At 37.2% G+C, this 13,500-nt stretch overlaps 1 protein-coding gene across 1 annotated transcript; it reads right to left on the bottom strand.

Moving 5' to 3' along the window:
• Positions 1 to 183: 183 nt before the first annotated feature.
• LOC145768318 (protein lev-9-like) lies at positions 184 to 13,493 on the bottom strand. Its single transcript, XM_082579795.1, has 10 exons — positions 13,437 to 13,493; positions 13,135 to 13,217; positions 12,587 to 12,693; positions 9,108 to 9,263; positions 3,636 to 3,809; positions 2,984 to 3,088; positions 2,235 to 2,411; positions 1,803 to 1,886; positions 738 to 920; positions 184 to 308 (listed from the first exon to the last, which is right to left on the bottom strand). The coding sequence occupies exons 1-10, from the start codon at positions 13,491 to 13,493 to the stop codon at positions 184 to 186; spliced, it is 1,251 nt and encodes a 416-aa protein (XP_082435921.1).
• Between the last annotated feature and the right edge of the window lie 7 nt (positions 13,494 to 13,500).

Genomic DNA, 13,500 nt, shown 5'->3' with positions numbered 1-13,500 from the left:
CTCCGTCTCAGATTCACAGATAAAAGTGTAGCTGTTCCTCCGTTATGTAAATAAGAAGCTCTAGCTACAAAACCTTGAAGAAAAGTTTGCAATAAGTAAATTGGACAGGTGTACAGTGCATGGTGTTTTTAAAAGTAATTTCGATTTCAATTTTAAATCTTTTTCTAATAATTTTAATCATATTTATATTTTAAAAAACAAACCAGTTTCATTTCTTGGAGTGTCGTCTACTTTCGTTCGCATCCATCTATTGTTTACGTAGTTGCAAGTTAGTTTGCGATCTTTCTCAAAGTCACAACCGTCATTGACTGCGGAAGTTTAAAATACATGAAAATATACACATTCGTTTCAAGTAAAATTGACAGAAAGAAAGCGTAAGTTAAGTTATAGCTGAAAGTTCCACTACAAATGGCCAGGTACAGTGAGAAGTCATTGAAAACTAGTTACGCATAATTAGTATGTCTTCAAGTTATTTGACATGATTAGGCTTGGTAGTTAGGTTTCTAACTCCGAGATACTTATTAATTATCAATCATCTGAAGCAGAAAATTAAATAAAACTGGAAAAACATATAACGTTTGTTTAAACTAGAAAGGCTCATCCATGTTTTGGCTGAAAAACAGTGTAAAAAACCTAAAACATATTTTAAGAGACAGACTTAAGCTATCATCATTCATCATTACAGTGAAAAGTAAACGCACTACAAAGCAATAACAATGCAAATAAGTGGTTCTCACTTAATTTGCAAGTTGGTAATACGCCCCAAGTTTGGTTTTCATTGCAGGTTACGAGGTGATTTCCTTTCAACTTGTATCCAGCAAAACATGAATACGATATTGTCACTCCGAATTCAAGTCTTTCTTGTCTCCTAGTGTCAACTGAGCCGTGTTCCGGAGCTTCCGGAGAACCACACTGGAGAACTAAAATTTAATAAATCGTTTACATTAAAGTAGGATACAGTTGCTACTCTCCTAAACCATTTACCAGGTTATTTCACCGTTGATAAGAACATCAAAAGGTTCGTATTTACACTAGAATTAAGTTCTATAGATTTTATTTAAATACGAATCTTCAGCTCTAAAGATCCAAGTAAGACTGAAACAGACTGGTTTTCATGTTCAGAAAAAAAAAATAAGGTATTGTAATCTTTTGACGACATTTCACTTTTACATTTAGCGCAAAATGCACAAGCAATAACTAGTTTTGATCTTTCAGAGAGTAACAAGTCATTTGAATCTGATCAGCTCTCCAAAGTGCTTACTTCTTTTTACTGCTCCAAATCTAATCGCATTTCCTTCAAATGCAGGTTTCAGTGCACAGACAAGAATGTTCGGTATTGTTTGTTGTATCCAGGCTTGCGCTCAGTAGTTACAACTTTAGATTAAGTGGATGGGAAAGCAACAAAACACAATCTGAGTGCCTTCCTACAGGTATACACTAAGTGTCTTGCTAAAGACTCAGACACATGCTTTTTAGCGGTGTCAAACCGGTGCTCGTTCGAGCGTCAAGCCATGAATTTCATCACTTGAGTATGTTAGCGATGTACAATGTACATTATTAATTTGTAAATTTATTACGTATTACAGTAAAATTACCCTAATTCGTCACACCAAGGGGGTTAGAAGAAAGTTATGAATTAAACGAACTGACGAATTATGCAAACAGGTCAACCTCATGAATTATGCAACCGAGACCGACAAAAATATGTCGAATAAGGCGAACTGACAAATGAAACGATGACGAGTTAAACGAATTTTAATGAAGCCTTGGTCACTATTACCAAACTTACTGTTGATACTTACTTTGGCATTTTGGCCTCTGTCTTGGTACCCACTTTCCCTCAATTGAACAAGAAATAGATGTTTGTGCTCCGGTCATGCGGTAACCTAGCAGACAATATAGTAATACACAAGCCCGTTGAGAAATGAACTTGGGCTCAGTACCAATAACATTTCCTGGCTTTCATAACAAAACACTGCTAAAGATAAACAAGATTCCTCATAACACCCAAGGAGGTTACATCCCAACGCTCTCATCAGAGAAAAAATGTAGTTTTCTCCTGAATAGCGTTAGTTGTTTTCAAAAATGGGCGTCAGGTAAATGCGCTATGCGCTGTTTTTGTTAACTTTTTAGGCTCTTTCAAATGATTCCCTTTCACCCGGGACTTGGGCCATGGATCCGCTAATAAAGACGTTTATAAAGCTAATTGTTATGAAAGGTACGTTAACAAGCACCTTCATTGCATTTGTATTCTATCGTATTTCCAAACGTGAACTCATCTCCTGAAGCTTTGTAACCATTTAGTATATTTCCTGGATCACCGCAGTTTTTAGGAATGCAATTGAAGCTAGAGAATTCCCAACGTCCGCCTAGCATGCACGTGGCCACAGCTATACCAGATAAGTCAAATCCTGGAAGAATGATTCTAAGATTAACAATAAACGTACGGTGTATGATAGCAGACTGAATTGCTTTGTAGTGTAAGACTCGTTAAATTATCGCAAAGTGCCACAACGCAACATTTCGGCGTTCACAGCAAAACGTTTGTGTTTTCTGTCAAATCTTAGGCAGGTATGCAATAGATTAATTGAGCTTCACTTTTACCAGCATGATCGGTAATTATTTCACAAGCGTAGGCTGAACGTGGTTTTTTAGCCTAATGCTACTTCGCTATCGCAACAGCAGTTTTTCGCAAGCTTTTAAGAACACAGTTTCCCAGTCAGGTATAAATGACTAGTTGAGCAGGTGGTTATTACCTGATCTAATTATCTGAGCAAGCCAGTTCTGCCGGGTTAACAAAACATATAAACAAATGTGTACTTGATTGTGATAGCAGCATACCACATTTTTAAAGTAGATGCATGTCAAACAGTCTCATTTTATTTTTATACAATTTTTGTTAAGTATAAGAAAATAATCACATGGTTCTACAGCATTGTCATCAACAGTTTCTTGTTTAAAACATAATGGATGTAAAAGTCACCTAGACGGCATTCGTATAATAATTCCTCTCCGACGATGTATCGGTCTTTTATAGGATATTCTGGAATTGCGTCAGGATCAGGACTTTTTCCGACAATGCATCCCGCTTTAAAAAATATGTCATTAACCTTGCGAAAAAATAAGGGGTAAGATAATTAGAAACTTTTCAAGAATAAAAAAACTTTTATATTTTTCTGCCCTCGTGGAGTTGATTGATAGCCGTTGGTGTCACAACGACTGATGCAAGGCTTTTTTTAAGTTGCCATTTTAAACTACAAAACATATTTATTTGGAAAAAATTTTTCTTAGAAATATTATATCCCTTAAAGGGTTAAGCTATCAATGTCAACTATCTATCTATCTATACGTAGCTGCAGGTTTGCAGCATGGAATTGTCCTAGCAACTAGGCTCTAATAAACAAATTCTCTTTGGAAAGCGTTTCCTGGGAACTTCAATAATAGTTTATGTTGGCGTAGTTATTGAAATTGCATGTAGGCCTACTCAGTTGAATAACATATCTAAAGAAGCTAAATAATAAAACACCTTGTGTAAAGTTTGTATCCATCAAAGCAGTTGGAAACCTTTCCTTTGAAAATTTATTAACAAATTGACTTCTTTCAATCACCCTTTGAAATTCCACCCTGATACTCACCATCACAAGAAGGTGGAGTCCCTGACCATTTTTTGTCGGATCTGCATGTTCTGACGTCACTTCCTTTCAATGTAAATCTATCATGACATTTGTATGAAATAGTTGTTCCATATTTCCTCCCATTAATTTCAACATCTCCGTTTGTTATTGACTCTGGTATTGCACAAGTGGTATCTGTAAACAGTGGAACAAGAATTTAAGATGACAAAACAATTTGGTTTATTGCTTCCTGTACCCTGTAGCTGCAACAATATGTTAACTTTGTAACTCTAGCAATGGTAGGTGGCTGTCAACTTTAGAACGAAGCTTTGGTTTGGTTGGTTTTAAATCTTTATCCTCGGACTGACAAAGCCTTGATTGGTTATTCCTGGTAGTTTCGCATACTTGTAGAGGCTTTTGACGCAAGGTCGGTTACCGAGATTTACAGAGTGAAGTTTTCCGATTGTTGAAGTGTTGTTGCCGGAGAATTATTCCATCCAGATTAGGTGCCGCTGAATGGAGAGCAGTCCTGAAATGCGTTGCTCAAACGCACACCCAGAGTCGAACTTGCGCCGCGTGATCTTAAGCTGGGCGCGTAACCACTGGGGTTACGAGACGGGCAGCCTGATGGACTTTTGGTCGAAACCAGGGCTTGCGCAAAGTACATAAAGTTTAGATTACTGTAGGTAAACGCAAAGACAAAGAATTTAATTATTGTGTTCAGCAGACATTGATACAATCAAGCAAGAAAATCTTAACGGTCTTGTACACCATTTAAGGATATAGACTCAGTGAAAAAAATAAAAATTTGAAACAGTTTAAATTTTAAAGTATTTAGTTGCGTTTTCTTTGTTACAAATAGTTTGCTGTGTTATAAACAGAGGTGGGCCCCCACTAATTTAAAAGTAACGCGCTACTCGCTGCCGCTACTCGATCTAACGTACCGCGCGTTACCACTACTTTTCTGTTATCCTAACGTAATTAGACCATCTTTCAAAAACACGAGCATTTTAAAGTGCGAGATTTTGAGTCTTGCCCGCTTTGGCACGTAATTTATAGACAAAAGTCTCTCGACCGCAACACTGCAAGGATTGGCGAATAGGGGTGTATTTAATAAAGAGACGTTTTAAATCGGCATTGGGAAAGCTCAAGGGCTTGCTTCTGTCTGAAAAAGGGCCTCAACACCTGACGTTTCTTTCCGTCGCGACGTTTCATGCGATGGCACCAATACACCAAAAAATTCATCTTTGCACTCGTGACTGGTGTAGGAGGGTGCATCATCTCCCCCTTATTTTGGAAATTGAATTTGTTCCATTGATAAATGGTGTCCATTTAAGGTAAAATGACACCAAAAAAATTTTGGTGGTCAAGAGACCCTCCCTACCACCACCTCCTGACCCCCCTAAATCGGCTTTTCAAAAATCGCCATAACTCAAAAACCAAACAAGATAGACATATGTTGTTTGGTACCAAATTTGTTGTAACTACTTGATTTAATTCAAATCTGCAGAAAAAAACTACATTTAAAAAGTCTCACCCATTAGTTTCTTAGGAGGCTACCAGCACAGATGTGTAAATAATTGTAGTGTACCAAGAAAACTCACATGCAACAAGCAGTTGATAACTCGTGCTATTTACTTTGAGGTTTGTGCTAATTTACAGCAGACACAGTGACCATAATTACTGACATAATTTCTCCATAATGCAATTTCCATTGATGTGATTAGCTAAGTGATAGGGCAGTGATATCATTTCAGTCCTCCCACATTTCAGTTGGAATTATTTCTTCACTTTGTATTTTGTTCTCCCAGCAGTAAGCCATGTTGTTAACATAAAGTTAAACTCCAGTCAGTTAGATTTTCATGTTAATCAGTGATGTTTAGGTATATACCAGTACTAGTTATTTAGAAAGTATTATAACAATACAGTATAATATAACGTTTTTTCATTAACAGAACTAGTTGCTATAAAGTATCTTATTATCTAATTGCTATAAAGTATCCTATTTCTAGTGATTAGTTCAGTACAGACTTGAGTGTTTGCTTAGTTAAGCTGTGCATCATGGCTTCTATGAGAGCATCAGCTGTTGATATGAATGCACTCGGTGGGACTATTGGGAGCTCTTTATAGTCTTCTCTAGGTATGTCATTGTTATCTTTTTTTTGTAAGCAGCAAGGAGGAAGGCACAAACTGTTCTTGAGACACATGACTAATTGACTAAAGTAAGTTCGAAAATTTTTAAGCATTGTAATTTCTGGAGACCTGGAGGTTTTGATTCACAATACGTCAAACACACTGCCAACAATCAGCTCTCCAATGTGCTTTCTGCAGGCACACCATAGCAGTGGCTTGTCTAATCTGTTTTGCAGCTCCACACAGCCTCCTGACCACAGACCAGTGTTTGTAGATGTGGTATCGAAAACCATACTTACAGCCCCATCTAAAGAACAGTTCCGGTCACTTAGTAAGTCAGAAGTGAAGTCCCCAACAATACTCCCAACTGACTGCTCATCGTCGGGGCTAAACGTTGGCACACCAAGCCGTTTGGTCTCAAGATCTGTTGATATCAAAACTGGCATTATTTCATCCTTCTTATACTTGTCTTGAAATTGTGGAAGCAGCTTGAAATCCCAATGTATGTTATACAACAACAGTGGTGTCCAGTCTTCTTTGACGATTTCCGACATGCTATAATTCTTTAGTATCAATCACATGCCGTGTATGACAATGCAAATTTTGAAAGCAACTGTGAATCAGTGAGCTCTTCTGTTCCTGCGTATGTGCATTCCATTCATGAAGCTTTGTAGAAAAGCTGATCCAGCTGCTGGTGAAATCCCGCATCTCGCCATAACTTCAACAACTGAATTTCTTGCCAGGATATTATAAGGCACATCCAGAAGTGCACCAGTTTTCAATGTTCTCCTGTGTGCATCTGATTCTGTCCTACAGCTTTGCACATTATCATCCCCTGATGTTGCACTGTCAGACGTTTATGATGACCAGGAAAAAATGTCTGAAGGCACCTTTTCAAACTGACTTCTCAGTGCATTAACTGCAGCATTCCTTCTTTGATTTAGTTAGTCTTTTTGTGCTGTTTTCGCTTACTTTTTACAAAATTTGATCTGTCATAACTTCCAATAGTTACTGACCGATCCCCAAACATCGAAATCAAGAAATTTCTATCAGCATCAAATGGAAATGGCTTGGTTAATGCATCAGCTGTTGTAATAATGAAAGTTTTGTTGAAAAAGTCTTCATGCTGTTTCAAATGGCTTGTAAATTTTACGGTTTTTCAGACTGCTGATTTGGGTTTCTTGTTAAGTTATCCTGTTTTACATAATAACGAATTATTTTTTTCTTTGCGTATATGTCTGTTATGAGTTTTTCTGACAAGTTTGCTTTGGCATAGAATACTTTAGCTTGCTTCAGTACACCTTCCGCACATGTCCCATTGATTTAAAGCTTCAATTGTTGGTGATACCTCATACAGCGAATGACTTGTTTATTGTTGGAAGCTTAGCTCCTTTCAAAACTTTGTCATCAAATCCAATCGTCCCACCGAGTGCATTCATATCAACAGCCGATGCTCTCGTAGAAGCCATGATGCACAGCTTAACTAAGCAAACACTCAAGCCTGTACTGAACTAATCACTAGAAATAGGATACTTTATAGCAATTAGGTAATAAGATACTTTATAGCAACTAGTTCTGTTAATGAAAAAACGTAATACTATACTGTATTGTTATAATACTTTCTAAATAACTAGTACTGGTATTATACCTAAACTTCACTGATTTACATGAAAATCTAACTGACTGGAGTTTAACTTTAAAATGTTAACAACATGGCTTACTGCTGGGAGAACAAAATACAAAGTGAAGAAATAGTTCCAACTAAAATGTGGGAGGACTGAAATGATATCACTGCCCTATCACTCAGCTAATCACATCAATGGAAATTGCATTATGGAGAAATTATGTCAGTAATTATGGTCACTGTGTCTGCTGTAAATTAGCACAAACCTCAAAGTAAATAGCACGAGTTATCAACTGCTTGTTGCATGTGAGTTTTCTTGTACACTACAATTATTTACACATCTGTGCTGGTAGCCTCCTAAGAAACTAATGGGTGAGACTTTTTAAATGTAGCTTTTTTCTGCAGATTTGAATTAAATCAAGTAGTTACAACAAATTTGTTACCAAACAACATATGTCTATCTTGTTTGGTTTTTGAGTTATGGCGATTTTTGAAAAGCCGATTTAGGGGGGTCAGGAGGTGGTGGTAGGGAGGGTCCCCTGACCACCAAAATTTTTTTGGTGTCATTTTACCTTAAATGGACACCATTTATCAATGGAACAAATTCAATTTCCAAAATAAGGGGGAGATGATGCACCCTAGCTAGGTGTCACTCTTGTCGGCATTAACGTGACTTGATGTTTCCCGCAATGGTCGAATAGTTTATGCCTTATTATTTTTTGCGCATTGTTGTCATAAAAATCTCCAAAACGCGTCATTTTTTTTAATGTCAAATTGGAAAGTAGCGGGTTGTGTGAGTGCGACTGAAAGAAATGTAGCGCCTTTCCGTTACCGCTATATTGAGAACAAGTAGTGCAACTACTGCAGCCGTAACTACAGCAACAAAAATTTAGCGCCGCTAACGCTACAACTGCTAATAAAGTAGCGGCGCTACAAACGTAGCGCGCTACTGCCCACCTCTGGTTATAATTTTCTTGTATTATGCATTAGAGATTGTAGTTAAGCTAGGCCCTTTGTTGAGATAGTTGTGAATAATACAAGGAGGCTGTTCCGGAAGCTCATTCGCCTTACACGCTGAACCAAAATGTTGTATTCACGTCTATCACGGCATAATTAGTCGTTTGCTCGCGCCTCCCTTAATGTTTTGTTAGCGCCTTCACTTGCGGGAAAGGCTCCTTCTCAAAGGAAATACAACACTCTTTCTTTTCCTTCACTTGAGTGCAATGTTAGATGCCATCTTAATGGCTGTAAATTAAATTCTTCATTGTACTTTGTTGTTCTACTGTACATAAAAATCTAATTTTAATCTTAGTCAGGTAGAAAAACAGAAACAAAGCGAAACAAGTTGCTGATGGTGAGAAGTCTGCCAGGACAGAGTAGGTAGGGAGACGAACTGGACAAGCTCTTTGAAGGCAACAAGTGTCTTTCGGCAACCTTGAGGGACACTCCAGAGGCAAGAATATTTTAATATCCACCTTCGTATACAGTATAATAATCACGATAAATACTTGAACGAATTTGTCCATAAATCACTCTTCAATTTTCAAACAATACCACGTATAGCTGCACACACAGAAGAGCATCTTAAACTATGTACTGTACTTGCACTATGTTATACACATTGAGCAGTACCACATATTCCACGTGTATTTACACATTAAAAATGTATGAGCACAACATTTCCGCAGACGTTGTGCTGTGACTAACATTTAAAATATTTGTACAACACTACGCACTTGGATTAATACACGACATTCCACACGGACCGTCACAGATGCATTGCTTCTTCACCCTACAATCGCTGGCTTTGGAACACTGCTTCTTACATTTCCTCCCTTGCTCTAATTGATCTAAATCACGCTTTGGACAGTCTAAATCAGCGTCCAAAACACCTGCAAATACACAACAATGTAAGCACAATCGAGGGAAATAAGAAAATACGTGTTTAAAGTATTAGCTAATGGAAAATTTAAGCAAAAAGTGATACATATTAGCGGATTGAAATGTCAGCTGTTGCATTTCTCATTTCTAAATGATTGAACATGCTAGCTCAACTGTGACTCCACAAAGAAATGCGTTGCTTCCTTATTCTTTTTTATTCTACCGCGTTGGCTCCATTAATTTCAATCCAAAGAAAAGATGCCCCAATGCAGAAATTAAAATTGTTTAAAAATATTGTTATTTTTTTTCAATCTACTGTATTTATTTCTGTTGTAAGAATTGTAAATCACTACAAAACCCTCAAGTTCGTTCTTTAAAACTGAGGTTTACTTACTTAAGAGAAACGATAACAACATTATCATCAGTAGTATCTTTAATAAAACCATCGTGAAACCTTTTTGAATTTACCGTAAGTCATGCAAGTGCATAAATTCTGTAAATATTAAAATTATTAATTTTAGTTTTAAATATTGATAGAGTATGAGGGGAAAATTTTAACAAGCAGTGTTTGCCTTCTTGCTGCACTTAAGCAATATCAATATGCTTTGTTTAGTGATTTTAACCATACAACTTGGGTAATAGCACATCATATTATCATCAATTTATAAACTATAAAGTACAAATGTTTGCGCTTCTATATCCTGCAGCCATGTTCTTTATGAATTCTACTCATTCTATGAATGCACCTCAAATTGAATTCAGTCGCATTTTAATTTATTTTATTTTTAAAAACTTGTAAATGAAATATTGTGGTTGTTATTCTTGTCTATTAATAGACATGCTTATACACAGACATATATAAGAATTTACATAAAACATAAACATGTCTACACATAAACATGTCTATACATAAGGCATGCTTCACTCATTGCTTTAAGTCTTAAATATGAAGAGTCCGTCAAGTTTTACTGAGCTGATCGCAATGCATCATATCTACTTGTGATAGTGCTGGAATGTCTTATGGTTGTTTTTGCGCCGTTACTGTTTGTGTATAACTGTATGCCTTTCATTTTGTGTATTTTTTTTTATTCAAATATGGACATTTTTGTCCGATGTATAGACATGTGCTTCTTGCTACTGATTTCAGTCTAACTAGGTTAACTACTGATTTCATTCTAACTAGGGATTTGCAAGCAAAAAATGTCTTTTCTAAGGAACTTTAACGTTTTCAATCAAAGGTTTGATTCTATTTATTGGAAGGCAACTAGCTTGACTTAATTTTATCACCACAATTTAAAATGATTTGTTTCACAAACATGTTTCTTTATCTCAACACTAATTTTAGCCATCCCTCGCTGAGAATACCAGCCATTGTTCCGATCTGTGCTATCCTGGGAGGCTGCTCTGCAATTAATAGTGCAGGATGAATTATTTTGCAGATGACACATTAAAAGAACCTTAAATTTTGTCGGTTTCAGGATGTAAACTACGCAAGAAAGCTAAACGAGCGTTTTGTTCGTGTTCCTATTATGATGCCACCTACGCATAAGCAAGATTACCAACTTCCGTTGGGATCTTTCCACAAATGTCCGTTTGTTAACGTAGGCCTAATGTAATGTGAATTCCTAAAGATTTTCAACCTTCCCAATTATTTCATGCACTGGATTAATTTCAGAAAACTAGTCTTTGTGATTCTAAAGTTATTTAACGGAAGGCTAATAGTATCAGTGGAACAAAAATGTCAATGAAATCACCAATTTTCACAAAATCATCAAGACACCTGCTAATATTCTGTAATTTAAAGTTGTCATAGATTGTTGTATTCATGTTTCAACCTTTTGTGACCTTTTTCTCCTTAAACTGACAACTATAGTTTATAATTTCCAACATAGCTTTTTTTTGCAATAGTTTCGTGCATTGAACCTTACTGTAATTGGCATTGTTTGAGAACAAATTAGGTATTCTCGTACAGCCCTAGAAAATGTTGCAAAACTAATTATATTTAGCCACAAGTAGCCTACATGCGATTAAACGTTTTGGAAATGAAATGAAAACCCATATATGGCAAATAGAAGAAAGATTCTCTACCCAAGCATCAAGTAAAAACTTACATTTCTATCCTCTTCTTTCAATGTTTTCAAGCAACCATCCAGGTTGGATCACTTAAGCTCTCATGAAATTCAAGAAAAAATCAGGCAAACAAATATGAAGGTTCCTCGTACATAAATTAATGAAACACATTTAGAAAATATGCTATTCTTACACTTATGCGCAATGCAATGCTCCCAAAGGTTAATGTTCCCTGTAAAGACACCATGAAGATGATCACGTGTTGTCCGTCCCACATCGACTGACTAGCTACTAGTACATCAGGGATCGCCCCAACTAAGTCAGAGAAGCAAACTGACATGCTATTTACTGTAGTATGTCTCCAGCATAGGTTGCCAAAACTATAGTATATGAACAAGTCAAAGAAATATTTCTATAGATGTTTTAAGTATGAGATTTTTGCTGAAACATTACATTGATTATACTTGTAAATAAATTGGCAACACCTTTTTGCGCTATTGCATCCAAGAGAGTTTGCATTCGACTGCATTGTTACATGCAACATTACCACCGACAACCCCACATCGCGGAGCTTAACCGGAAGAAAATCAGGTTCACCACAGCCTTGTTGCAAAAGGCCAGATGACTGCTGCAGTAAGTGATGAGCAAGTGTCATAGATAAATCATCATTTTACAATACAGTCTGAAGCTTGTGAAAATTCACCAGTGTGCATACGAAACATAGATCTGCATGGGTATGCATCATACATCAACACGACTGGCCCCTGTAGGTAGGTGGAATGTATTGTAGAAGTCAAGTCATGAAAATTTGCTTCAAACCTCAAAGCTAAACAATCGTTGATTGATTGAATCTTTATCCTCGAACTGGGAAAGCTTCTTGCAGAGCTTAATTCTGGCAGTTTCGCATACTTGTAGAGGCTTTGAATCACTGACGCAGGCCCGGTCACCGAGATTGACAGAGTGAAGTTTCCAATTGTTGAAGTCTTGTTGTCGGGAAATTATTCCATCCATTAGATGCCGCTGAATGGAGAGCAGTCCTTAACGTGCACTCCCCGAGAGTCGAACCAGCGCCGCTTCTTGAAGCTTCTTCGTTCCAGAAGTGACGCGCCAACCAATTGAGCTATCGGAGCTACCTTTTCGAGTTAGAATGGCAAACTGTTGTTTGAGAAACTGATTTGCAAAAATGGAGAGAACAAATTAATTAATGGAAAACTATTACTGTAATGTCTTTGCAGCAACGACCGTCAGTCAAATTTTGAAGTACATTTTTGATTGATTGTTAGAATCTTTATCCTTGAACTGAGAAAATCTGTAAAGTTCCTCCTGGTAGTTCCGCACATTTGAAGAGACCATGAAACAGTGACGTAGGTTCTGTCACGAACATTGATTGAGTGAAGCTTTAGCGTTGCTTGCTGTAAAAAGGTAAAGGTGAGTCCCATACTTGATTCAAGCCTCGGGGAACGAGAAGATAAGGTTCTCATTAGACTAAGCCTTCGGCACTAACGAGAGTAGGGTGGCCAGTTCCTTTCTCTCAGCCGCCTTTCCTTCAGCAACTACGCCCACCCAATTTGTTACACCCTGGGTAGAGGTGAGCGGTGTTTTTCAACAACCAGCTTAAGCCGGGAGTCGAACCAGGATTGCATGATTGGAAAGCGAGCTCCTTATCCTAATCTCTCTTTAGAAAGCGAGCTCCTGTTAGTTGCTTGCTGTAAGTTATATTTAATCCATAGACCAGGTGTCGCTGAATGTATTCCTGAAATTCCTTTCTCAAGTGTACACCCGAAAAGTAGACTTATCTCTGCTTAATCTTACGGTTTCTTCTTGCACGAATTCGGGCTCTTATCCAACTGCGCTTTGATATTTACTTCATCATTCGATATGTCGTGCGTCTGGATCTGTGAATTAATATCTCTCCTTAATTTTGTGATCCTTATTCGCTACAACTTTCCTACACTTAAGTAAGATTTTAAATGCAAACGAGCTGACAATATTTGTTATTAGTGATTAATAAGGCATGATTGCATCACTGTCCAACGCACGGAACGCTGGGAACAAAATTCCAAAAAGATATATAGATACATTATAAAATACTTTTCTACGTCATACTGTAGTACAATCTCAACGGCGGTTCTATTTTCACTCAAGTCAACGACGTCCACAATTCCAATCATGTCGGAG

The sequence above is a fragment of the Aplidium turbinatum genome, chromosome 4 (genome assembly GCF_918807975.1).
Source record: "Aplidium turbinatum chromosome 4, kaAplTurb1.1, whole genome shotgun sequence".
In the NCBI taxonomy this organism is placed as follows: Eukaryota; Metazoa; Chordata; class Ascidiacea; order Aplousobranchia; family Polyclinidae; genus Aplidium; species Aplidium turbinatum.
The sequence above is the reverse complement of the archived record's forward strand: the minus strand, read 5'-3'. Positions and strand labels throughout refer to the sequence as shown.

What these genes read in the sequence shown, in the direction of transcription:
- LOC145768318 (XM_082579795.1), bottom strand. Translation starts at nt 13,493, where the DNA reads ATGATTGGAATTGTGGACGTCGTTGACTTGAGTGAAAATAGAACCGCC. An exon ending in GACTCCACCTTCTTGTGATG is followed by an intron (nt 3,089 to 3,635) that starts GTGAGTATCAGG and finishes TATTTTTTAAAG; the next exon opens with CGGGATGCATTGTCGGAAAA. An exon ending in ATTATACGAATGCCGTCTAG is followed by an intron (nt 2,412 to 2,983) that starts GTGACTTTTACA and finishes TCATTCTTCCAG; the next exon opens with GATTTGACTTATCTGGTATA.